At 42.7% G+C, this 27,762-nt stretch overlaps 1 protein-coding gene across 1 annotated transcript; it reads left to right on the top strand.

Annotated features, from left to right (window-relative positions):
• Positions 1 to 60: 60 nt before the first annotated feature.
• LOC117589158 (sex peptide receptor) lies at positions 61 to 27,559 on the top strand. The gene is made up of 4 exons (XM_034280861.1): positions 61 to 459; positions 20,397 to 20,705; positions 25,157 to 26,280; positions 26,351 to 27,559. The coding sequence occupies exons 2-4, from the start codon at positions 20,638 to 20,640 to the stop codon at positions 26,608 to 26,610; spliced, it is 1,452 nt and encodes a 483-aa protein (XP_034136752.1). The 5' UTR covers positions 61 to 459; positions 20,397 to 20,637; the 3' UTR covers positions 26,611 to 27,559.
• The last annotated feature ends 203 nt before the right edge of the window (positions 27,560 to 27,762 follow it).

Below are 27,762 nucleotides of genomic sequence, written 5' to 3'. Positions count from 1 at the left end.
ACCGACGATGACTATTGGCGCCCGCTGCCATTCGCATTCACAGTCTTCTGTGCCCCTCGGTGGCGCTCGCATCGTTTTCGCTCGCTTCGCTCTGAACCAATCTGAAACCGATCCGAAAGGAACTGACTGCAGCAACCGACGAGAGTGTAGTGTGTTTTAATTTCTATCCGTCAGAGTCAGTTGTGTTTTGCATTCCTAACGCTGCGGCTGTCGATCGGTTGGCAAAGAATTTTGGAATTTTTATACAGAATCCATAAAGAAAGTGCAGTGAAACCCAACAAATAAAATTTGGTTTTAAACCAAAGAACAAACAGCAAAAATTCAATAAATAAATCAAGTGAAAATTAAATGCTTTTGATTACGGAGAACAGCTGTTGGCAATAAATTTGCATAGTTTCAAACGATAAATAAAGGTGCCGCATTCCGTCGCATTCTGTGTGAATTCCAGTTGCATTTGCAGTAAGTGTCCAAAGGATTTGAATTATTTTTGTGGGGAGGCAATAAATAACCCTCTTAACTTTTGACCGCATTTGTGAATTTGCACTGCAGTGCCACAGCGAGTGCCAGAGGGCATTCTTTTGGAAATTTGTATAGCCCCATCCTGTTTCATCTGCCGTCAAGTCAGTGCCATAGATATTTGAAACAAATCCGCTTTTCGTTCCTAATCGCATCAGACTTTGAGCGCAAAATCAGACAACAATTACAGCCGCTTTTCCAGGAAATTTATCAATATAAATGCGTGCGCCAATAGATTGGTTTTCACTTTTTCGATTTTTTTGGGACCAAAAATTTATCGAGTGTTGGTTGGGTCATTTCATCGTTCAACACTTTTCCTTACCATTTTGCTACTCTTTAAGTGCATGAAAATAGAAGAAGTCTCCGAACAAAACCCCTCCGCAAAAGGGTCATCTATTTTTAAGGATTTCATGCCCACGCGTCCACGCTCTCTGTCACGGACACCCAGGCCTTCAAGTATTCTTTCGCCCATTCTGCTTTGGCCATCCCTTTGGCAGTCTATTGTCGCCGACCGAGACCCCTCAAGAAGCAAGTGATTTCTCTATCAAAAGATAAAGAAACCCACCCACAGAAAAGTTTGAATTTCCTTGTGGACATGAGACAATGCAAACAATCGCACTAAAATGGCACTGGGAAAATACTACCACAAGTACGGGCACTTGGCACGTGACAAGAGACAACAAAAAGTAATAAAGAAAAGCCAAAGAGTTGAAGTAGTATAAAGATACCTTTTTACAGATTTATGAGTTTTGTAATTTTCAAGGATTTTTTTTGTATGGGAATAAGTATTTATTCAAATGGGATAAAAGATGATGATGTAAACTCAGGGTCTTTGTGGTTATGGCAGCGATAAGCGCCTTACGTAATGGAATACACAAAAATCAAACCGTTTCCCCCAAAATATGAGCACATTTCCAATCAATCTCTATTTCTCTATTCGGGATGTATCTGCGTGCTGCACCGCCAAAGAAAATAAAAGAAAATTGCACCGAAAACATGCAACAAGAACAATCCCTTTCAAATCTAACAAAGCAAAAAGAAAATAATGGAAAATGTATCCTATTCCAGGTATCCCGCATGATTCTTCAACCCCTTTGCCAGAGCCATAGACATAACCAAAACCAATAGCCATAGCAACAAAACAACAACTCAGTCATCTGTCAATTTATTAGTGACAGGAAAAACCGCACAACAACAACAGCAAACAGGGACAAAACTTAATTAAAAATAGTGGGGAAGCGAAATCCTTGTGTTTTTCCCTTTACGCATGTTTTTGAGGCTCATCTTCCCAGACCGATTGTGGATTTCTGTCCAAAGTTTCCGGGGGAACTTTAATGACGTTTTATCGGCATCAAAATTCCAGTTTTCAATTTCTGGCTTGTCTTTCGACTTTTGACTTGTGCTTCCTGTAGTCGCGGTTTCATTTGCCTTAATGGCAAAAGATTTTAATCAAAAATCAGTTAAAACTTTGCCCCAAAACTTCAACGTGGAAACTGTTTTTCTTTTGGGGTGGGGGGGGGGGGGGGGGGGGGGGGGGGGGGGGGGGGGGGGGGGGGGGATGTGGAGCAACGAAAAACTTGCTGTCATCTGCAAGTAATTTTCCATCTATAAACTATAAATTACGATGGGTTTTCCCTGTCAGTAGACAATAGACAGAGATGGGAAAATGGGTGCCGAAGACTGATTTGCATAACGTGTGCGGCCACAGCCTTCATGCGTATGCGTAATAATAAACGAAAATCAACGCTCAACGATTTGCCTTATTGACTTGAATATTACTTTATTTTTTTTTTTTTTTTTTGCGCAGGCAAATTTTTAACCTACGACTTCCACTTTCCCTTCGATTTTCCTTAGCTTTATATTCAATTTCAATTGCGGTAAGTGTGGGGTGCATGTGGGAGTTTGTGTGTGGAAATAGCGTTTTGGTTTGTTTTGTTTTATGCACGCACAAAATATTTCCTCTTTTTTTTTGTTTGTGGGTTTTTTCGTGTTTGAGTTTCGTAATTTGAGTTGATTTGTGATAAGCGTGTGGGCTGCTGCCTGCCTTCGATTGTTTTTTCCGATCCCCATACCATCCACTTACTTGTGTATGTGTGCCTTTGGGTGTGTTGGCCTTCAGCCCTTAGGCGCGTCTAGTTCTAGGCCATGGCTCTCATTTTTTATGCTCTCGTTTTTGTTGAGATTGCGGCAAGGGCCTTGGGGTCCTTGGGTCCTGTACTTGTGCCTCTGATTTGTATGAAATTGATATCCCAACAATGTTCTCCCTGCACGTAATGCCAATTATGTAAAAATTACTTTATGCTTTTCCTCCTTTTTTCCGTTTGCTTTCGCATTGGTTGCCAGTGGGGGCAGAAGGCATTTATGAATGGAAAAGCAATTGAGGCATTAAACGGGGCAGCACATAAAATGAATTCCAGATTTAACTTTTTGCAGCCTTAAATTTAAGAATTGAGCTTCTGGTTACACTATGTCTTTTACACCGATGATTTTGTATTATAGAGAAAGAAAATAAAACCTTTAAATATATAAGAAAATGCTACAAAATGAACGCTATAAAAAAAATAATACAAATAATTAATAAAAATAAGAACAATTATTACAAATTATTATTAGAAGATTCCCAGTGGAAGAATGCAATTTTCGTTACTTTATATTATTTCTTAATTTGTATATTCATCAGGGAGTTGCATTTCTAACCAATTTTATATTTTAGAGCGAGAAATCCATTGCTGCCCCTCAAAAATATATTTTATATTCGATTAAAAGCTTAGCCACAATAGATTCACACTTCTCACTTTCGCATGCAGCGTATTTTTTTTTTTTTTTCCAATGGGAAACTCATGCAGCTGCAACTGAAACAGCCACTTGCCCCACTTTGCCACTGCTCTACCGCCCACACAATTGCCTCAAGCGCTGGACCAACTGAAGTACTGGAAAAAGCATAGAAAAGTTGACTCCTGTTTCGGACTTTCCCCTAGCCAAATAAACAAAAACAAAAAAAAACGACAGAAAAAGTTTTGAGCAAAAACGCAAACAAAACGCGAAGCAACAAAAAAATTGTCACACAAAAATGCCAACACTTGAGGCGCTTTACAGGGCGCGCTGGCATCAACAACTGAAAAAAGTTGATTCCAAACTACACAAAAAGCGGAAAGGGAACGAAATATTTGTGATAATAAATTCCGAAAAAGAAGTAGCAGCAGCAACAGCAAAGAATCCGCGAGCGACGACTCTTGCATAATTTATGAGAGAGAGAACTCAAAAGTCCCAAAAAAGAGGAGCAGAGTGAAGCGAAATGCAAATAAACGATGGAAAAACTGTGATTATGATTTGCAACACTTGGCTGGCTGCCGCTGCCACTGCCACTGCGCTTCAGCGACGACAATTTTGGTATGCCACGTACCACAGCCACGTCTTTCCGCTGCCACTAATTGTTAAACGCTGTAAAAAAGTGGAACCAACAAAAAGAAACGTTCAAGTCAAGGACATGACCATGGCACCTTAATGAAGCCATCGTCATGAGAAGAATTCAGAGCAGCCGCAGCAGCAGAAGGGAATGTGTCCAATGAATTTAACAGTAAAGACCCCAAAAGTATTTTCGTCAGACTCATCACAGTTTTATGAGTTGGGAGTCCTTTTTCTCCTAGGGATAGTCAACACCAGGTGCTTCTTTAGATGAATATTACACCCACCATAGCCCACAGGCACACCAAAGTTAATTCTGGCTACTGCTTCAAGCGCATTCCGTGATACCACATATGGCATTCCATGTAGAATGCTCTCCCCCACCAATTCTTGGAAACAAGCCACCACTCGGAAATAATTTTGTACTCCTCCGCAATGTTGGTGTCAAGTGTCGCTGTAATAGTGTAACATTATGGCTGGTAAATGGGTTTTGCCTCTACTTAAATTTCCATGCCACTGCCAACATCTGTCGCCTAGCAGCCTTTCCTTAAGGTGGATAAAACCCATACGAAGGATAAACTGCTTTTGGATAACCATAAATGTCATACAGGCGGCGGGTGACCACAGCTAGGTGACCAGGCACGTCTTTGGGTTGATTGTGGGGGATGGTTATGGGTTGTCCCAAGCAAAAGACATCAAAACGGAATCCATTTAAATTACATTTCAATGTGATATCCTTCGGCTGCTCACACATGAGTGCAGAAAAAGAGAGAAAGGAGGAGGCGGCATACTTCTCCGCCCTTTGCTAATGCGGAGGCACGTAATAGACAACATTCTGACTGCACACAACTGATCCGGTTGCCTGCCTCCTGCCTTATTTATTGCCCTCCCCGCCAATTGCAGCAATCAAAATCGCAAGCAACTGCACAGGAAAAACTTCTCTACGGTTTTCCGGCACACACACACACACACACAACAACACGCACACATATGAGTGCTGGTGCGTGTCTTTGGGGGCCAAGAAGTTGAACCAAACAAATCATTGGGGGCCCTCCATCCAGCCAACCATCCATGGTTCATTGAATGAGCTTTCAAGTGGCAGCAGGTTGAGGGCGCGGGCTGGGGCGGAGGCAGGCATTTTTTAATAGCGCGAATAACGCGTTCGTATCGCAGCAACTGCCAGACACTTTGGCATAATTGGGTCATAAACTCATACAAAACTAGTTCAAGGATCAATTCGACAATGGCTGATGACCTTTTTCCTTCCACACAACCCCCAACCCCCGCGAGTTTCGAGTGTCGAGTGCGTGTGCCGCCGCCGTTTCGATAAACTGCATTGAGAATCGCTTGGCGCATAATTCAAGAAATGTCAAGAGAGACTATCTGAAAGTTATGGGCATATAAAAAGTGCGGAGAGGATACATCAACAAATTTGTCCATAAAAAAGAGCAGATAGTTTTCTCGAGAGTTTTATGGCTAAAATGAGGAACAGGACGTTTAAAGATGGTGATAGAAAACTCGCATGGCAGTTCACACATCGTGAGGATGCAGTCAGCATTCCATCTAGCATTCATTCAGTTCTTAATCATGCTGCAAGGAACTCTTTCTATTAATTTCTGGAATATTTCCCAGAGATTCGGTCAAATTTCGTTTAACTTTTCATCGCTTTCCCTTAAGTTTTCTTGGGTATGAGTTTGACCTTCTTTTCATTACGATACCAGCCAAAATGACAATAAACCACTTTTACGATTGCTTTGCCATTACTTTTACTGCCAGAAGAAAACAAACTTTGACTCGAAATGGTTGGCCCATCCACTAAAGGTAATTGGAGTAGTCACCGCCCCCCAGCCATTCGCGTCCCTTTCCCGCCTTCAGCTAATTGTGTTTTAATGGGCATATCGTTGGAATATCGTTGGATATATAATTAGCAAACAAAATTATCCAATTTATGCGCCACTCATACTTTCGGTTACACTTTGCCAAACAATTTTCTTGTTTCATGTTGTTTGTTTGTCTGTCGGAATTATGAAAGTTTGTCACGTTTATCAGTCGAATCGCTATAAATACTATGAAAGTAATTATGTCTTTACTTACACAAGAAACAGGATACAGGGTGTTTGGGGAAAGTTTTAGTTTTCATCAGTAGATGTCAAAGAAAAAAGGTAGCTGCCGCTCTCCTACATATTCCTTGGTCTTGCCCAATTTTCCTTGGACCAATTGCCCATACAATTTCTGCCGTAGGCTCTGTGACAAATGTATGTGAAAATACCCAACCCATTCGAGTTCCGTAACAACAAAATCACTTGAACTTCTCGTTCAAACTAAAAAACAAATTTCTCAGTGACTGCCAAGAGATATCTTACTTCCCATTCGTAAGTGCGAAAACATGTTTCAATCTCGCCTGACTGCCTGCCTGCGTGTCTGGCCAACAACACAACTTTAAGCCTTCTGCTGCAAAACAATTTGTACCAGCTAATGGACACCCTGTGTGTGCGTGGGGAGAGGACGGTCACATAAGTATTCCCGCACTCACTCACATAATTCAATTAGCCTTCTTCTTCGTGCTTAATTACAACGAGGAAGAACACTGAGAGGGGAAAAGTATGGAGGGGCTGGTACTGTGGACACACGCCCCAACATTGCAGTTCGTTGTAATTTTCTGTGGCTGTAGCTAAAATGCGTAAAATAATTAAAACAACATAAATAATGTTATTACTTCCACATACAGAGATAGAGAGAAACAGAAAGAGAGTGAGATTTAGGGGGGCGTTGGGGGGGTGCAAAATTTGACCACCCATTGTCCTTGCTCGCCACCCATTGTCCTTGCCTTTTTATGACGGGGGGTGGGGAGCGCAGGCGGTCTAAGTAGATTTCAAATTATTCCATTAGTGCTGATGACATTTGGCGAGAGAGGCACAGAGCTGTTGACTCGTCCGAGCTCTCGAGAGCCTCGATGCCCCAATGCCGCATGCCTCATTCACACAGCCCTCTTCCCTGATGATGATATGTGATGTGCTAATGCCTTCGTCTGTCCGTCTATCTAACTTGACTGTCTGTCTGGGGAAAATTAGCCAAAGAACTTAATTAAGCAGAGGGTCCCTGGGCCCTCCTCTGACTCTCTGCTGTCACCGGAAACGTGGTCCGATTCTGGCTGTGGGAAATATCATTCAATTTGTCAACACTTTATCGCCCCAGCGAGCGTCGACATTCGATCCGATTCCCAGTAGTCATCAGCTCATCATCGTCAAGGATTCCTACCTACAACTGGGATTCCATCTCTTGTTCAACTAAAAATTAAATGCAAATTGCATGCACAAATGCGACAGACTGTGTGATTTATGCGGGGAGTACTATGTACTATCGTTGGGAATGTACATAAACAAATAGCAGCAGAATAGAACAAGTCGCCCCGAAATGAGCTCTCATCAATCAGCAGAAGCGACCAAGCGTAGCATCAGTGACACACACACCATGGAGAAAACAAAGACCAAAGTCCTGGCACCGAATGGAACGTAACGGAGATAAAGTGTGAGGTGAAGCGACTAGGTATGACGAGAAGGTGCCACACATAAGATGAGTAGCTCAGGCCAATCTTGCCTGGTGGAGGGGGGAAAAGGGAATGGGGATGGTAGATTAATGACACTAGATTCTGTTAGTGACACTGCCATAATGAAGCACATTACGGTACCCTGTATGAAGGCAGCCCAATAAATATCATACTTGATGGAAGCAAAAGCAATTTGCGGTGGAAGCATTCTAAAATCAATACAAGACAAAAGTGGCACATACAAAAATAAGGATTTAAGGCAAAGTGCTTTAAAAAAATACAATGCTTGGTTGCAGAGACACGAAATATAGACTACATTATCACAGAGGCTCTAAATAACGAATTTTTGCACTGCAGAGGTTCGAAAAATCGATGGTGCAGTTTAATGCAAAAAAAAAAGGAAAAGAATACATATTTCATTAAGCGTTGAATATTTGATAAAACGTTTAAATGGTGCGGGAAAAGTGAATGTGGAGACAGGAAAGAAAGAAGAGAGAAATTACCATGAAATATCAGAATTTATGGCAGCTTGACAAATATTTTAGCAGATGAAAAGCATTCAGTTATAATAAATAGAATTAGAAGTACAATTGCTGCGATTTATTAAAGAATTTCATTGAAGAATTTAATTTAATTAAGAATGCAAAAATCAAACCAAAAGGCATACCATACACACAGAGCAGTACCAACATAGTGGGCATATTTGACAAAAAAAGTAACTTTACTATTTATTGCACATATCCAGGGTGTCATCTCTTTGCTTCACTCCACTCCACTCTCCCCCCACATCAATCTTTGCTTTCTTTCTGTGCCATCCATTTTATGGGGATATATTTTATACATTTTGTCATAATTTGTTGCGCGCTCTTCCCGCATGAAAAGTCACAAAAAGATAAGAAGCTTTCCCCTCAATTGATTAAAGAATGACGAAAACGAGGACGACAACGACGAGCATTCCACGGCAGTGCTCGGTAATTTTTTAAAGCGCTTAGCGATACCATGGCTCATGCTCCCTCGCTCCCTCGGTCCCTTGCTAAATAAATAGAGTCTTCCGCCCCACACTGTGTCCTTTTCCGACCCTCTGTTGTATCTCTGGGATAAAGATAATAAATTAACTATGGCCGACACGTAGGGACATAAACTTCCAACTGCTTTTCACGTCTGCACAGGGGTTCCCGGTCCCTCCACACCCGCACTCTGTGCGATGAAAATTTTGTCAAGTGGTCAGCAGAAAGAGCGTGTCCCTGTCCCATGTCCCCCACTCTTCGACTAAAAATCCAACGAAACAACGACAAGAACCCAAACCAACTGAGTGAGTGCTCATACAAAATTAACATTCTAAAACAGCATTCCTTCCCCTTCGACTCCCCCCAAGGAAATAGCAACGAAAGTGGGGGCCCCACTCACTTGACCTTCGTTTTTGGCATTCATTCAAGACTGAAACTGAAACTGAAACTGAGGCCAGGCTTGGGCCGCCTTCTGCTTGAGTTATTTTCAGCTGACTTGGCAGTATGCCTTTTCCCCCAACCTTCCTTTCTCCCCCTCTTTTATTTCTCTACAAGTAGCCGCAGGCTTTTAATTTTTTTACAGCTGCCTCAAAAAGAGGAGCAACAAAAAAGTGCCTATAAAATGTGCCTAAAATGTTCGGCGGGGGGGCACCCTACACCCCGTGCGTCTGGTCTTTTGCCATTATTCATATTTTGACAGCAGGACTGCTGGGCCCGACCCGCCCACGCGGCGGCGTATGCGTTTTATTTGCTTTCATGATGAACTTTCCTGCATATTTTACGTGTGGTGCCGGCACCCAAAAAATGTGTGTGTGTGTGCTCTCCCTTTGGAAAACGAGCAGCTAATGCGCGTGAAAATGCTCTTGGCAGTTCTTGGTTCAGTTCTGTTTGTTTGAGTTGTTTGCTTGATCTCTTTCTGTTTGCCTGGAAAGTGTTCAACGTAGAGAGCCCCTCTGTTGACTCTAGCTGCAGGAGTCTAAAGGGTTCCTGCCTCTAGAGGGAACACAAATACTGCCACAAATGGTTGCGCACTATCGCTGGAAAAACTTTCGTTTATCATAATCCTTGAGCGATAATAATGGCATAAGGTGGGGAACAGATGTGGACTGGGTAGATTAGGGTTACAAAAATATTCACTTCCCTAATAAAAGTCGGAAATAAAATATTTAATTGACATACCTTGGCCATTGTCGGTGCAAAATCTTGCTGAAAATATAAAAGAAATGTTGTTATTACTTTTGTGAATTAAGAATTTTATTTCAATTTTAAAGTCATGGAAAAAATATTTTAAAGTTACTTTTCATAGCTCAAAAATAAACTTTTCGCTTGATTTTTATGCCCACGCATCGTAAAACGGCAACAAAGTTGAGTGTCAGAAACGATTTTCATTGCCAATTCAATTCCGAAATCTGTTTCTGTTGACCCTTTTGGCGTGAAGTCTCTGCTGCCTAGCTGCCTCTGAACCTGCCTGAACCGTCTGTTTGTTTAGTGCGTCACTCAGACCCGCACATGCCCCTTGGGACAACAGTAGGGCAATCCTTGTGGCTGTCCCTGAAACCTGTTTAACATTAAAGTTTAGGACCTACCAAGAAAAATCTAGTTCGAGAGACAGACACAAAACACAAGCGGCAAAAACATCTGTGCCACATTTACAGAAGATACAAAATTTGCATCTCAAAAATGAGGGACATGTGTTTTGTGTCAGGGATTTGATAAGGCCACGCCAACACATACACGCCCACACAGCTGGGCCTACACTTTTTGTCATCGGTTGTGTCGTTGCATAATTCAGGTTCATGCCACATCATCATGTGCAGACGTAGAATTTAATGAACAGAAGGCAAATACTAAACATTGATTTATGCAGAAAGTGTCATAAATTTGAATATAAATAAACAAAAGGGTGTTTTGCGTATGCGTACAGGAGTGGAGTCCCATAAATAAATACGCGGAACCAAACACCTTGCTTCCTTTGAGGCCTACACCTGATGATGTATGGTAGGCCTAAGCACCTCGACCTCCCTCTCTCTCTCTCACTCTCTCTTTCTTCCGTTGGGTACCATATTTCTCCTTGGCTTCCCGCAACTGTCCCTTCTATGCAATAGCCACATTTCTGAGGTGTAGTCTCCCCCTTTTGGGTGTCTCTTCTCTGGTATATCTACTGCTGCTCAGCCTCTTCTCAGTTGAAACCCCTTTTCGGAGGTGTTTCTCTGTTGGTCGTTAGTCAGCCCCTTTAGGTTTTTGAGGTTCATCTCTCAGTTATTTCTCCATTTGTGGGGCGACAGTCCGTTTAAAATGTTTATTTAATGGCGACACTTTCTCGTTAATTTTCGTGAAATTTATGTACGCATTGCGGTAAAGGGTTTGCCACGTGTTGCAAATGTTGCACATAAATTAGGTCTGGGGAACTCGAATTTAAGTTCGCGTCTTCCTTCTTTTTCTTCCTTTTTATACAGAAGTTCAAAGTGGTATCTCTTTTCTGATTTGGGGTATGAAAAATCATTTTTCTGACTCTGGATATCTATTGGAAAGAGTTAGGAATGAGCTTATCGTTCATTTTAATTGGTTGTATGAAGCGCTCTCTCCCTATCTTTCTAGTTCTAAAATGGGATTTTTATTCTTGATTCGGATTCCAGCAATTGCTGCATTTTCCTGAGAACTGTTCGTTTTCTTTATCCTTTATCCTTTCGTTTTATTCCCCCCCCCCCTTCCATTTACTCATCTGCGAGTAATGTTTGCCTCTCACGCAGAAGGTTTCAAGGTTGCTGCCATTGAATTATGATTGCAGTTAGCCTTGGGACATGACCATTGGACATTCTAATGCGTAATGCCATGCCTAATACTACTTTAACATTGGCCTTCACAAGAGTATTGCCGTTGCCGCTGCTCTGGCGATAATCTTATTTGCCATTTTGGTGTCGATGGTCAGGGGGCAATTACTGGAGCAGAGCGAACAGTGTCGTGTCTTTGGACATGTATTCCATTTCATGTTTATCTATTTTTGTGTGCACGCCGAATGAAATTAACACAGCATCAAACTTAGAGGTCTTTCTTAGAGGAGAGAGCGCGGATAGGGAGAAGCACACACATGAGATATAAATGAGCGTATCCATAACCACAGAGCAGGCACAGAGAGAGAGAGAGAGTGAGAGAGGAGCCACAGCGGGTGGTGCTGGCATATCCATGGCAAAAACATGAACAGCGGGACAGCTACTGGTATGGCTGGATGCCCCACTGTCTGTGCCTTAGCCCCTGGCCCTTCCCCTGCTACTTATGCCACATATTTGTACATACACATATACATATGTACATACATTCTTGTATATGTGCACATGTGAAAATTCCTTCATTGTTGGTTGCTGTGCGCGGTTGTGTCAGTGACAGGAAAATGCAATCAAATTACTTTGATGTTTCCATTAATGTCGTTTACTTTAACGCTGAGTGAAGGAATCACTGAATAAATGAAGAACTCAGCAAAGGAACGAAGGCAGCGACTGAAGAAATACAACAAAAAAGGAACAAAGGCAAGCGGGCAAGCAGAGAGGAACGAATGAAGCGAATGATAATGGAAGCGAATCATCAAGGAATCATCTGTTTGTGCAGTTCTTGCCGGCACCGTTGGCGCGACGTCCTTGTGCGACTCATTTTCATGTTTTGTGTTTGTTTGTGTTTGCCACTCCCTCGCAGTCTCGCCAGCTATCAATTTTTGTTGCAAATCTGGGACCCACACAATGTCGTGCCTGGCATTTTTATTGAGAGGCCCCGAAGCAGAATGCCTCGCCCCAAAGGCAATTCATTTGAGTTATTATCCTGGATATCGATAAGGCCGCATCCGCAAAGCATGCCTCCAAGGAACTCTGTCTGTCTGTCTGTTTGTCTGTCGTCTCTGGATTTTTAATGTGCATTCAAGCTGTGTGTTGCTGTGGCATTTGCATTGAAATCCACGGAGCAGCAGCAGCAGCATCCCCATCCCTTGTGCAAAGTGTCATTTCCGTTTTGGTTTTATGACATTTCCTGTCGTCCGTCCTGCCATTATGCTCCAAAATTGTTTTCTTATATTCTAACCATTTTCCACAATATTTTATCTCTGCAGCTGCAAGCAAAACGCATTTCCTCGAGCTTTCTCCCTCACAACACACCAAACAGATTTTCACACTCGGAAAAATTCTCTCTAGCAAAAGGGTTTCAGGGAAAACTGGCAAACAGTTGCTAAACGTTGCTTGAATTTTCAACCATTATAATAACAATTTTCGCCATTTTCCAGGGAAAAGCATGTGCAAAAAAAATGTAACAGACATTTTGTTGTTTGCTTTAAAATTTGCATTTAAATGTTCATGATTTTCATGACTTTTCCCCACTGCAAACGAAAAATGTGCTTAACTTTTCCAGTTTTGAGAGAATTTTTTAATTACTCTTCTTGTTCTTCTTCGCCTTCGTCGTGCTATTTACATGAATTTTCATTAGATTTTCACACCTTTCTCGCTCAACACTTTTTAAACATGACCTTGAACCCTTTTACTTCTGCATTGGTGACTTAGGGGTGGGGGGACTGGGTGCACTGCCATGGCCACACCTTTCTTCCAGCAACCTCCGCCCAACGTGTTGCTTTTGCCCCAATGATTCTGTTTAATGACAGACGCTGACGAGACTCTTGAAGGCTTCTGGGATTCTCCTTCTTTTGGTTTGCCTTCTTACTCTCTGCTCTTCGGGTTCTTCCCTCTGCATATCTACTATAAATCCATTCAATAATCACCTGAGCTTTTCTCTGGCCATGGAAAAATGTGACAAAAAAATAAATTAAGGCTGAAACACGATAACTTTAGTAGAGACTGGAAAAAAAAGATTACATTTAATGGAAGGTAAGGCAAGAAGAATGAAAGAGTTATCTAGGCAGATGCCAAACCCAGGAAAAAATTCCGATTTATATGGTATGAGATTCTGGAAAACATTAACCTGTTCTTAGACACAAACAGAGACCAACAGCTGGATAAAAGAAAAGACGCAAATAGCAGGAAAGTCATTGCCTCATCTGTATTATACAATTATTTCACCTCATTTGTTCGTGCACTCCGACAGGCCAAGAAAACGACTGCCTGCCAGCTTATTATAGCCAAAGAGACGGCCAAAACTTTTTTTTCGGCTGAACTTCAGGGGCAAGCTGCTGCTTATTATTGGGCGGGAAGGTAGCTAAAGAAAATCAAGAAAAAGTGCGCGACCTCATCACAATAGCAATGTCAGCGACTTCTGACTTTGGGTAAAGGTAAATAGATTGTGGGGTTAAAAGTAAGTGGCTATTTTAGTACATAATTTAATAGTACGAAAGGGACTTATAAATATGCATATCGAAGTGATATATGTATGCATCTCTCTCCCGCCTCAATGGATATCATCAATTATCGAAAAACCAATAGCCCTACAAATTGTTCGGGCAATCAAATGTCCAGTCCAGTCCGGGCTCGTTCGGTTTTCTGGCTTTTTACCACTCAAATAACAAGAGCATTGTTGTGTGTGCCACAACAACTTGCAACAGCAACGTGGCCACAAACACAGACCCGTTGCCACATAGTTTTCTGGGAGGCAGGGCCATACAAATTAAGGGGAGCGAGAAGAGTGCCCAAAACACGTACTCAATTTAAAGCCACAGAATTTGCAGCACATTGGCAGCATTTCATGGGTTATCTATCTCGCATGTACTCGTATCTTTGAGGTTCGTTTTGTGTGTCCACATCCTGCGTCGAGTTCGAGCATGAACTCATGTGTAATTGCATTGATAAGTGAGAACTTTTGTGTGTGTTTTGTGGTCTGATATGCTGCAGCCTTCGATGCAACAATGGAATTAATTATGGGAGAAGCAGGAACAAATAAACCAAAAATAAAGGATATTTTAGGACTACATTTAATTATATTTGAAATTTTCACTCATTCTCTGGATTTGCAATGCCTAAATTTAGATTTCTGCCTGCATTTTCTATGCATAAATGCATCCTTCTGCCGTGCACAAGTTCTAACTTCAACATGCATTTTCCGAGCTTAAATCTCTTTGGTTTCTAAATTAAATGTAAGTGTTTTTATGTGATGTGTGTGGCTTGAATTGATTCGTCAGCTGGGAAAAGTCGTATCTGCTGCTTTGCATATTTAAAACTCGTCTCTTTTGTGTCTTAAATTAGACTATGTTTTACCTGCGAATCGTATCTGTTAGTCTTTCTGTGTGTCTTCCAAGCTATCTATGGGAGTATTCCTTTGTATCTCTTTGTGTGTGTTCCATTTGCCATTTATATTAGCAGCGTGGGCAGCAGCAGCATCGTTTTTCCTGGGAAATACTTGTAGATATACGACATGATATATAAATTCCATGCAGACAGACAGATAGACACACAGACAGCCCAGACTTTAGGCGACAGACTAGAAGTGAGACCCAAACAGATGGAATGCTAGAGGCAATGGGAAAATACCCTGTACTCCGATATGGGTGAGAGGTTTCTATGCTTTGGAGTCGATAGAGATAAAGATTATACAGGCAACTTATTTTCTTCAAAGAAGTAGAAGTTCTGGCTTTAAAATTACGATTTTTGTTGGTTTTGGCATCTGGCTTACATTACGGGCATACCCATTCTTGCCATGAGTACCCATTAAACAAAAGCGAAATATCAGCATATTTTCGTGGGAATTTCAAACGAAAATGTATTTTGTTCTAAGGAATGGGATTTTTTTTCGCTTGCCAGATAAATGTTGAACAGGGGGAGGACAGGAGAACGAACAGGCGAAAGCAATTTGCCAAAAGCAACAATGACAACTGGCTGACATTTGAATTATGCTCACACATCGGATGGGAGCACGCGAATGCGATTTCCAAGGTCGCAGGATAAGCGGAGCAAAGTCAAGTCAAGCCACCTGTGCGTATGAGTAATGTATTGTCATACAACAGGTAGGAGAATGAGAGTTTGTGAGAGATATTTGTCGTGACAAGGCTAGTCCCAAAGTTACTCTCTCTCCAATTCTCTCAATTTCCCCCCGTCTAATTACATCGAACCAAACAGATTTTCAGCAAATAAGAAAAACTTCTGTTACCCGAGCGGAAGAAGAAAAGCGAAAACAAAAACAAAACAACAAAAAGGAGAGGAAAAAACTTTCGACAGGATATTTGTTGGGAAGTCAAAAGGACTTCTTCGCTACTGACATCCTGACACAAATATTTGTGGAGGATTCTTGTATCAAAATGTATTTATGGATCTCTGTGTGTGTCTGGGGCGGCGCCCTCTGGCTACTCCTCGGTTGCCCTCTATTACACTCATGACTGGCTCATAGAAACGCGTTTATGTAGCGTGTGTGTGCGTGTGCTTGTTGTATGTTTAAGTGCCATTAACATCAACTCATCGTCGTGACAAAATGAGACCCATTCAGAGAGGTTTGTAGGAAAGAGACAAAGTCCCCTGGTACCAGTCGCTGGGGTGAGGGTCTTGGGGCCTAATGCATTTTCTTGTCCTTGGCCCCTGGCTGTTGCCACAGCAAACCACGTTGCATGCACCATACTCGCATGCGTTGCATCCTCAGTGATAATGAGGCTGCGTTGCTGCTTGCTCCACAAAATTTTATCTTTTTGTTGTTCCTGCGGAATATCTAATGGAAAGCCAGCTCCTCCAAAGGGGTGGATATTTCCACCATTCAATTCGTCTGCTTTAAGCCACTCCAGCAGATTGATAGCAATGGAAAAGCAAACTTGGTTTCCAACTTGGTTAACGAAAACACTTTATTTTGCAAAATTTGATCAACTTTTGGCTGGATGTAACAACACTTACTGCCACCGCCCCCTCCGCTCCACAAAGCCTCAAACCCAAACAAAAGCCAACCAATTCCATGGGCCACAACTCCATCTTCCAGCTGTCCATCTTCTCAGTGGCAGAGCGGGAGAGCTGTCATCGCAAGGAAGGAAGGAGCTGCTGCTACTTTCCCTTCAATACCTTGCCCAGAGACAGAAAAGATTTTCCCGTAGTTACATTTCAGTCACTTACACTTTCACTGCAGAAGGGAGCGCCTCACTCATTCAATGATACTGAGAGAAACTGGAAGTAAGGGATAATATTTTGAGCAACTAAAAGTGTACTCCAAGTGTCAGAATATTTTCCGAGTGCATTGCTTGCTTGAAGTACAAGAAAAAGAAGGGCAAAACGCGGACACGAAGCAAACAAAAATTGTAAATAAATAAACAGGGTAGCAGGGCAAACATAGGGTAGCAGTCGGAGAGCAAAGTAGCCGGAGGAGACCAATAACAATCAATCAATAATCAATATCGTAAGTAAATATTATTTTGAAAAACTGCAAATAAAAAAAGGACCCGGAAGACGCAACCTTCAAGGCGGGTGGGGGGACTCGCACATAAATCTCTGCCAGGAATCAGTTCTGTTGGTGCCTCGTTTTTCATTTGTCCTTTTCCCAGTTGGTTCCTGTCCTTAACACAAAGTCCAGACAGCCAGGGGATGCTGCTGCTGCTGCTGCTGCTGGGGGTTGGCGCTGTGGTTCACTTCGTTCTGTGGCATATGGATGTTCAATTTTTCGCGCATCTGTCGCTGTCTTTTCCCTGACTGAAAGCCTCAATCTGGTTCCCTGTTTATCTGTGGCGCCTGCCCCTACCTCGCTGCTGCTGCCGCTGCCCCGTGCATACATTCAAAAGATGGACAATACGGCCGTGACATCAGCGGGTTCTCATCATCATCAGTGGGAAGATGGGCGTGCTGGTGGTTATCATTCTCTCCCCTTTTTGCCTCCCCAGCGACCACAGCAGCACTCAGCCTCCTGCTTTATGTGGAAATCAGTTTTGATTTCAATTTTTCGCTCTCCTCTCTCTCACACTCATCGGGTGGTTTCCAGCTGTGTGGCTGTAGCTCTCGTTCTGGCTGCTTTCTACCTGTGTTGCTCTCCCTCTCGACTGCCTTCCACCTGTGTTTTTCCAGAACTGATGCGGCCTCTGCTGTTTGTGTGGTCACTGAAGTGTAGGCCGTGGAAATGTATGCCGGAAAATTGAATTCAAGTCTTTACTTTTCCATTAGAAGGCTTTTCATGCGCAAAATTAAGTTTCTTTGGCTGCAGAAACAAGCTGGCTTGATTCTTGATTCCACCCTCTTTCTTACTCTCAGTCTCTTCCGTCTCTGTGCCAATCTGTTGAAGCTGTCATCAGAGATTGTTGCCACAAAATGTGGCATTGGGATAATGTATCCTTTTACCGTATAGTTGAGTTAAAATTATATAGCATACAATTGCGGGCGAAACGTCAAGCTGCCATTCATTTCCTTGATTCTTTCATTAATTCATTAATCATTTCAGCTGTCATCTCTGTCACCCACTTACTCACAGAAGGCGAGAAAGTGAGAGAGAAATTCTACAATTAAAACGTAAATGATTTCGATTTCCCGTTGATTTCCCCAAACGAGTAGATTGCAGTGGCACTGCCATGCCCGCTCTTTGTATCTTTATCTGTGTCTGTATCTGTATCACATTAAGTGTATCCTCAATTGTTGTGTGGATTGTTCTGTTATGAAATACGAGTGAGATAGCGAGAGATGTATGTCGGCAATTAATTTATATAATCGAATGATGATTAAACGAACATCCAGCAACAGATTTTAATTAATATTTTGCCTGCAGCTTCTGTGACTGCCGGTAGTTCTGTTTTTGCCATTTCTTTTATTTGTTATTTTTATATAGAAATAAATGAATGAGAGAAAGCTACAATTGTGTGAATCAATTCATCTGTTCATCCGTCATAGCAGCTGTTCCCATCAATCAATTAATTTCTGTGTTTTCTTATCGAGGAATTCTTTGCTTCAAATGCATTTAAAATAATGATAAATTTCCTTAATTAATTCCTATATACGAATCGATACCAAAACACAATTTTCCCCTCTCTGAGTTAACTTCTGCTGTACCCTCTTGCATTTCCCGCAGTTGCCCAACTAATTTCCATATTAAATACAAATTGAATTTCCACCTAATTTCCACTCGTTTACACCCTCCGCTTTACCCATGGCTAAATGTCATTTAATTTTCGAAAATGAGCCCCCGAAGATCCTAATTTTAAGCGTTTGCCTCATTTACATGCCAAAAAACGATTGAAAAAACGGCGAAGGAAAAGGAGAGGCAGGAAAATTTGCAAATCTAATTACGTACAAGGGTTTCGCGACACGAACATAAACACATTAGCGCAAGGCATTTATTCTCCAATATACTTCTATACTTTAGCTGTCTCCCACTCTCTCTTTTCTCTCGTTTCTCTTTTCCCATCTGTGGTGTTTCCATCTCTGAAGTGTCTTCTGTGTATCCTGCCACATCGTATGCATATTTAAGCAGTGTGTTGGCTTTGCGGTCTTTGCGCCTCATGGAACGTGTTAATTGCAGCCACATTCTGTGTTTCTACAGCGGCTGTTGCTGCTGCTCGGCTGCTCGGCTGCTACTGGTATTCCTTTCGACTCCTGCTGCTCCTCTTCCTCCTACCTTATTCAATCTGCCACTTGCAGCCCCCTGCCTAACCAATGCAATTAAAATCTTTGCGCAAAAAAAAATTGTTGCAGCCACAACGAACGGACAGGCAGAGAGAGAGAGAGAGTCCAGAGATACGCTGGAATACCAGTTACAGAATTAGAGAAAGAGAAAATACAGACAGAGGCAAGAGGCAGGCGCTGCACACATGACAGATAACATATTGCAACATGCCCGCGACCAGAGCTCCAGCGACCACAAGAGCCAGAAAGAAATATGGGATGAAAAAAAACAAAAAAACCAAGAGATTTCCTCCTCTCGAAAAAAGAAACCAGCAGCAGCAAAAGCGTAGAGCGTTTATCTACGTTCTGTGTGCTTAGGTCACGCTTCCCAGCTTCCCAGCATCCCGGCTACAGAGCTTCAGCAAAATGAATCTAATTTGCAGCGCCACGAAGGCACTAAAAATGCCCTATAGATACATTTTAGATTCCAGTCCTGCATTCAGTCCAGCGATTCCTGCGAGTAATGTTTGTCTGTCCGCCTGTCTGTCTGTCTGTCTGTCAGCTGTGGTCCAGTGTTCCTCCTCCTGCCCTACCGCCACTCCCCTCTGATGAGTTCGCCTCTAGATCTATCTATGGGGCTAATTCAGTTTATTCATCAGCGTCATGCTGGGGCATTATCTGACAGGCTGAGGCATTTGTTTTTGTATTCTGCTCTTTATGTTGGTATTTTAAGATGAATTATTAAACAAAATAACTTATTTTGAACAACTTCTCAGGCGTAACCGCAGGTTTTTCGTTTCTCTTGGGGCTATTTGTTTTTGTTGCTACTTATGGAGGATTTTCTTGAGTTAGAAGCTCTTTTAGAGTACTTAAAGCAGTCGAAATTAATCTTAATTGATTTATCTGATGAGTTTTGTAATGAAAAAATTCAATAAAAGGAAACAGTTGCAAAAATTAGTTTTACAACTAATTTTACAGGGTAGCCAGAGCATAAATGCAAGCATTTCCCATACACATTTTCCTTTTTTCCCTAACTTTTCACCCACTGTGTCATCCTGGACCTGTCTGGCCCCCTGTTGCTGCTAATTAAGTTGCAACCGCAGCAGCAGGCGCTGAAATTTGAGTGGAGTGTATCAAAAAATACAAAAAAAAAGCGCATTCCTGTGGCAGCATGCGGATGTGGAATGAATGGGCAGCTTCGCTAATCGTCTTAAAGGCAAGCAACTGCAACAGGAGCGCCAGTGTTGCAACAAGGGCCATGCCACATGCCACATCTTGTTGCACCGTTGGGGCATGATATTTAATAACCCAGGATGCCCCTGGGTGCGGTTGGTTAGATGCATATGAAGCAACAAATTACAACTCGCATTAATTATACGTCGTGTTGCACGGAATTTTTAATTGTCTCTGCCTCTCCCCACTCTCATTTACACTCTGTCTCTCTTGCAGGTCACTCGGCTCTCCCCCCTCGCCGTTCTGCTGTGGATAGTTTTCCCCGTTTATTAATTATTAATGCAACATATTTGATGCATCGTCCACGCTGCTGCTGTCCTTGGCAGCCCCTTGATGCCCCACCATGCTGCAACGTATGCACTGAGTGAGAGCCAGAAATCATCACAATAGACCGACAACAACAGCAACAAAAACAACAAAATTGCAACAACATCTGAGGCTACAACAACTGGGAACCATGTCAAGTGGAAACAATGAAACAGCGCCGCTCTACTGCGGCAGCGGCATGGATAATTTCCACACAAGGTAAGCAGCAAAAACGACAACGAGGAACAGGATGGCAGCCTGTGTTGCCTCTGGGGGCAAGGTCAAAGTCAATGCCAGAAGGGGAATGCACTCCTCCAACACACACGGGGCACGGGGCCAAGTGCAAGCACCAATCAGTGGGACAACAAGCTGCACTGAAGCAGAATAGAAGTACAGAAAAATGAATGCAAAGACTTGGGATGTACCCTGTGTTCCTGTGAGAGATAAATGAAATTCTGGTATTTGGGTTGAAAAAATCTACAAAATATCTACAGAATTTAAAGTTTATAAATTAAAAATGAGAATGTGAATGTTAAGGTTTAGAACATGCTAAAATTTCATAGAAATGCACAGAATTTTACGCTAAAATAACTTTTATGCCACGTTTAGTGGCTTTTTTTTGTGCAATATTTTCCCAAATGAGCAGAATGTTTCCTTCAAAAAGACAGAGCAAGAGCAGAAGACAGTAAGGAGTTAGTTGAAGAAGGAAAGTCATCAATAACGATGAAAATCAAAACGTGCTTGTATCTTCTCTACCTTCCCTCCCTTCTCTGCTTATATTTTCTTCCACCAAATGCTCTTCTGATTTAGCTTCACAAATTTGTTGGAAATTATCATGCCCATCCATCAATCAATCTTCTCTAGGGTACAAACAATAGCATTAGCCTCCCCCTCTCTATCTCTGAACGATGACAACAATGCGGAACAAATCGTTCAGAAATCGATTAGCACTTCTCCTCGCCTCGGTAGGGATACCGAACGTAGACGGAGGATGGCAGCTACTGGAAGGAAGCGCTTGAATTTTGATTTCGGCATATAATTTTTGTTGTCGGGCGATTAACTGAAAAGGGAATACACAAAAAACAGATTTGTCAACAGGCAAGGTCATGGGCAGCAACAACAACGAAAACAACAACAATGGAAATTTAATGAACGAGAAATCAATTTAATTGATAAGCAATTTCCTTCAAGTAATTTCGAAATGTCCAAAATGTCCACTCAAATGTCTGCTGCACCCATTAAAAAAAAAACCAACAGCGGCAACAAAAATTCAGAATTTATGACACTGCCGCATGGCAGGAGGTCGTAAAAAGGAGAGAGAGAGAGACGAGAGGGGAGTAGCAATAGAGAAACTAAATTAAGGAATACGCGAGAGCCGCTAAACCTACGCTAAAATTATATAAATCCAGAAGCTAATAAATCCCTGGCCATTCATTTATTCATTTACCTCTCGGAGGTTGAACTTTCGCGTTAGCTTTCTCCTTATTCATTCTTTGGTTACAGCCAAGATGCACCTTTCCCTCTCTTCTCCAGCAATGCTTTTAGTTTTAATTAGTGAGCCCAATGTCTGTGCCCCACCACTGTTAATGGCCACAAAGTGGCTTGCCTCAGCATCCCAGCCACCCTTGAATGCGGTTTCTATATAATTAAGAGATGCCTGCCAGTCAGAGAATGTTGGGGCAAGTGTCGGGGGAGAGATGTCGTATTTCTCCTCACTCTCTCAGATTCTGGTGGCATCAATTAGATGTGTATCCAACACTTGGAAGAGGGATTTACTTTGTTCTGTGTCAAAGACGTGCCAAATTGCCAGCGACAGAACCCACAACTCTTCGTAGGGACGACACTTGACGCTGTCACGCCCCAGACAGACGCACAAACACACACAGAGTCGTCTCATCCACAATGCGTCTCCAAGCGCCACTCAAGCGGCACAACAATACAACAAGTCAAACGGCAGTCAAAGGAGAGTCACACATCGAAAGCCCTCGACGAAGTGGAGTCAGGAGGTCAGGCGCGTCAAGTGCAACGCGTTTTCCATTCCATCTACAAAATCAATCTACAAAAAGGAGGCACCAAAAACTGCGGTCTCTCTGCCACAAAAAACGAAGACAAAAACGCAAGAAAACACGCACAAAACAAGCAATTAACATAAATAATAAAGAACAGTCGATAGCGGCGACCAAACAGACGTCCTTTTGTTGCAAATAACGAGAAACCGAAACACAAAAAAACCCGAAGAAAAATTTGGAAAATGTTTAATTTTCCAAATGCGTCTCTCGCTTTCACTCTTTTTCTTCTATGCGCTTGAGAAGGGCGGAGTATTCCCCGAACAATAACACAAAATATATTTTCCTCCGTCGTCGTCGTCGTCGTCGTCTGACGTGTGTGGCATGTGGCATAGAGCGGCTTCGCTGGCTGACGAGAGAACCCTGATGGACAGAATAGGTTGCCATCAGAGAGCGAGGCTGTTGCCAGTTTCAGAGGTGCTGGCAAGGTGGCAGAAAAGGCCTACGTGAGTCATGGCGACATTGAAACAACTTTTGACAGCCGCCAAAATGGACGGGGCGGAGGGAGGAACCCTCGTCTCGTCTCGATTCGTTTTGTGTCGCTACTTTTTCTTTTTTTGGGGCTCACAACTCTTTGGGAATTTACAACTCCATTCATCAAATTCATAAGAAAACTTCTGACGCTGCAAGAAGCACAAAACATTCCCATGTTTATCCTTACAGCTTCTGCTCCCCCCTCCTGCGACTGCTGCTGGTGGGGCAAGAGGACTCGCTCTCTGTCTACCTCTAGGAATGTGCCGTGGCTTCGTCTAATTTATTGCCTTTGATAATCCATGTTGATGAATGGACGGGCAATGGCAACGACAACGACGACAACAGCGAATGAAGTCCTGGAATCCTGGCATTGTGTGCATGCGCGAATCTCTGCTGATGGGAAGCTTGAACGTAGGGACAGGACTGCAAGTTATTGGCCTAGAAATAAAGCAAAGTCAGCTACAGGATTTCCACGAATGTTTGAAGCTTTTGATGCCCCCTCTTTAGAGCATCTACCCACAAGTAGCAGAAATCGGAAATAGGAGAACGAAAAGGGGAAAACAATTCTAGAGTAGATGAAGCAGTAGACCCTCCCTCCCTCTGCAATTTCTGTATTCAAATTGTCTAATAGCTCAAGCACAAACAAACAACAGAGAAAACAATCGTGTTGGCAAACATCAATTTATGAAGATTCTCGTAGTTTGGGGCATAGTTTCCACTGGCTCTGCACGAACAAAAAATTCTCTGCGAACACTGGAGAAAACTCTCTTCACATTTTCCATCAATCTGCTCTCCAATTTATAGAGCCTCTCAAACAAATTAAAATGTGCTGGTAAATATTTGGCTTCGGATATTTGTGGACCTCTTGCAGTTTTTTGTTTCTAAAATAGAATGAAGTTTTTCTGGTTTGAATTTCAAAATAATTGCATCGTGCTTGGGGGACATGGCGAGCAATAAACAATTTAACCAAAGTCCTGACAGGAGACACGTAGAAGACACCTGCAGCAGAGACAGGACACAGCTGTCACTCACTCACTCACGGAGAGTGTGACTGTCACATTGGGGGCAGTAAGTTTATTAAACATTTTTGTGGCTTAAATGCAAAATCGCAGGAGGCTGCTGGTTGGCTGTGTGTGTGGCTTTAGATTTTCATAATAAATTGTATTCTAAGTCTAAATTGTGCATGCAACAGCAGCGGTGGCAGCAGAGCCTTAGTGCTAGTGGTTGCAACACAGCAGCAGGGGGGGCTGGGCTTGTGGCAACAGCAGCAGGAAAGCAAACAACAAACAAAGGAAAACGTGTGACGCTGGCTGTGGTGACTCTGCAGGGCCAAAGGGCCAAAGCTGGAGAATTTTAGCGTTAAAAGCTCCCGCTGCTCTGAATTTTGAAGGTGGTTTGGTTTTTTGTTGCATTTTGTGGATGGACTTTTTTGTATCAAGTTTTGTTTTTAGTACTTTTAAATGAATTTTATTTTTATTTATTTTAAGAATTTTCTTGTGGTTGCAAGAATTGAATTTTGGTAAAAGTTAACACTTTTCCGAGTATTTTGTATGTAATTTTGTGATACTTCTCGGTTTTTTTATGATATTTTTGTATTTCCTATTTTAAAAACATTTTGCTCTGGCACTTTCTCAGCCCTTTTCACGCTCACACATTTTTTGGCTCACCCGAAAAACTTTTTTTGCCGCAGATCTGAGCTGTTGGCTGTTTGTCCTCCTCCGCACTATGCCACAATTCTTCCATTTTGTTTTCTGTGGCCTCAAAAAGAGTAAGAGAGAGAGCGCGAAGAGTGCCAGAAGCACGACGACAAACTAAACAAAGGCACCAAAGTATACGTAAAGGCAGTAAAATGTTTATCCCCAAAGTAGGCGGACATACGCCGTTCCACCTACTCCATCGTGGAGCAAACGGAATAAGCTAGAGCCTTGGGCTTTAGCCACTTTATTGCCTGTTGACTGTTGGGGCTTCCCCTACCCCTCTGCAACTGACGGGAAATTCTGCAAACGGAAACGTACGATTTTTTTCGGATGGTTTTATTGCTGGGGGGATCTAAGGCCGAAAGTTAGGGCTAACTGGAACATAATAACTCGAATATAATTTGGATTACTTTCCCCCTTTTCCCTCCCGCAGCTACAAGAACATGCATGGCTATGTCTCCCTGGTGGTCTGCATCTTGGGAACGATAGCAAACACTCTCAACATAATTGTGCTCACCCGCAAGGAGATGCGCTCCCCGACGAATGCGATACTCACGGGCCTGGCGGTGGCCGATCTCGCCGTGATGCTCGAGTACATACCCTATACGATCCATGACTTTATCCTGACAGACAGCCTGCCACGGGAACAGAAGCTGAGCTATGGCTGGGCCTGCTTCATCAATTTCCATTCAATATTTGCCCAGGTCCTGCACACCATATCCATTTGGCTGACAGTCACGCTGGCCGTGTGGCGCTACATAGCGGTGGGCTATCCCCAAAAGAATCGCGTGTGGTGCGGCATGCGGACCACCATCATCACGATCTTCACGGCATATGTGGTGTGTGTTTTGGTTGTCTCCCCGTCGCTGTATCTCATTACGGCCATCACCGAATGGATGGATCAATTGGATTCGATGGGAAAGGTCGTCAATTCGATACCCTTGACGCAGTATGTGATCGACTATCGGAATGAATTGATGAGCGTTAAAGTGGCAGCATTAAATGCAACTCCACAGAGCCTAAATCTCACTGAAACTTTGTGGTTTAATGCCACAGCAGCGCCTACTAACTCTACGCCTGCTCCTGTGGCACCTCCTGCCTCTTTGGTGGTGCGAAATGTCACCGTCTATCGGTTGTACCACAGCGATCTGGCACTGCACAATGCCTCCCTGCAGAATGCCACCTTCTTGATTTACAGCGTGGTCATCAAACTGATACCCTGCATTGCTCTGACAATTCTCTCAGTGCGCTTGATTATGGCCCTGCTGGAGGCCAAGCAGCGTAGGAAGAAGCTCACCAGCAAACCGCCCACACCCGCTGTGGCCTCGACTACCAATGGAAATGGCAGTGGAAAACCTCTGGTGAATGGAAAATCCGCTGAGCGACCCCGAAAGAATAGCAAACTGCTGGAGAAGGAGAAGCAAACGGATCGCACCACTCGCATGCTGCTGGCGGTGCTGTTGCTCTTTTTGATTACCGAATTTCCACAGGGCATCATGGGTCTGATGAATGCGCTACTGGGCGATGCCTTTTTTCTGCAGTGCTACCTGAGATTAAGTAAGTTTTTCCTTCCTTTTGGGGGTTCCTCTTCTAATTACATTTCCCTTTCTTTTCCTTCCTTTTCCAGGTGATTTAATGGACATTTTGGCCCTAATAAACTCCAGCATCAACTTCATTCTGTATTGCTCGATGAGCAAACAGTTCCGTACGACATTCACCCTGCTTTTCCGACCGAAGTTCCTCGACAATTGGCTGCCAGTGGCCCAGGATGAGGTGGCCGCCTCTCGAGCAGAACGCTCGGCAGTGGCTCCGGCGTTACAGCAGCGGCAAATTGTGACTGCAGGTGTCACCACCACGACGAGCACCACTCAAGTGACGAATCTGTAGCATAGAAATCCCAGCAGAATGTTGGGCCGTCTGTTGAGTCTCCTCAAACGAAGGAGAGACGCTGCCGAAGGTGGATTCCGTGCAGACAGAGGAGCGGTAGCAGAAAGTGGATTGGAGACAGATCCCATGGCACTGCAGTTCCATGCAATTGTCGTTGTGGTGGACAAGGCCAGTGGTGCCACGGATCATCGTTTATGCACCACAGAGGAGGCTCCAACAATGGCGTAGTGCAGAGGCCCACAAGTCGTGAGGCCACCCAGCTGTGAGGTACAACTAGATAAAGTCTAAAGAATGGTTTTTCCTAGTTAATTGTCTAAACTAGATAAGATTTCTCTCTAGTTTCCGTCTAAAATAAACCCATTTATTAGGCAGTAAGCTAAAGCAAAACACAAAGCATTTGCATACTTTTTTCGCGAGGTACAAGACCCTTGAAAGATCATAAAAACTGTAATAAAATTCAACTGAAATCACTCCTACGCATCGCTTGCTCCATGAACATCTAAATTGGGAAATTGCTCAGCTGCATTTTCATTCAGAGTTTTCCATAGTTTTCCCACTCGAATATCCATCAACAACTAAAAAAAAAAGTATGCAACATGCAATACGCGTGTGCGCTACAGAACTACGAATTTGTTGGCAACGATTTCGATGGAATACCAAATGAAGAGATGAGAATGTAATAAATGTCTGATATATTTCATAGATACACATACGGATATACGGATTAAATGTGTGTGAGTGTGTAAGTGTGTGTGTGTGTGTTGTAGCTTATTCTATGAGGGAATTTTCATGGTAAAATTATTGCTTGCGGACGGGGTTTATATTTTAAGAGTTCTTTATTTGGAAGCAGAGGCTGTGAAACGTTAAATAAATAGGTTTCCTTTTACTCGTATTATATTGGGAAAATCCTGGCGGAAAATAGGTTTTTCTTTTATGCGAAAATTGATGCGGAATACTGCGCACTTTTTCAAATTTTTGCAGATTTTTAAAATTAAATTTTGTCACGGAAAACTGTTTGAAAATGCAAATTGTTCCCCCTAAATAAAATGCATTAAATGAAAATCTCTTCTCCCATCAAATGACACGCATAAATAATGATTGATGATTGAAGTATTTGTGCAGCAAAATGAGCCCCTGACAAATATTTCGTAT

The sequence above is a fragment of the Drosophila guanche genome, unplaced genomic scaffold (genome assembly GCF_900245975.1).
Source record: "Drosophila guanche unplaced genomic scaffold, DGUA_6, whole genome shotgun sequence".
NCBI classification, from domain to species: domain Eukaryota; kingdom Metazoa; phylum Arthropoda; class Insecta; order Diptera; family Drosophilidae; genus Drosophila; species Drosophila guanche.
This window is presented reverse-complemented; position numbering and strand designations above follow the sequence as displayed.

What these genes read in the sequence shown, in the direction of transcription:
- LOC117589158 (XM_034280861.1), top strand. Translation starts at nt 20,638, where the DNA reads ATGTCAAGTGGAAACAATGAAACAGCGCCGCTCTACTGCGGCAGCGGC. An exon ending in ATGGATAATTTCCACACAAG is followed by an intron (nt 20,706 to 25,156) that starts GTAAGCAGCAAA and finishes TCCCTCCCGCAG; the next exon opens with CTACAAGAACATGCATGGCT. An exon ending in GCAGTGCTACCTGAGATTAA is followed by an intron (nt 26,281 to 26,350) that starts GTAAGTTTTTCC and finishes TTCCTTTTCCAG; the next exon opens with GTGATTTAATGGACATTTTG.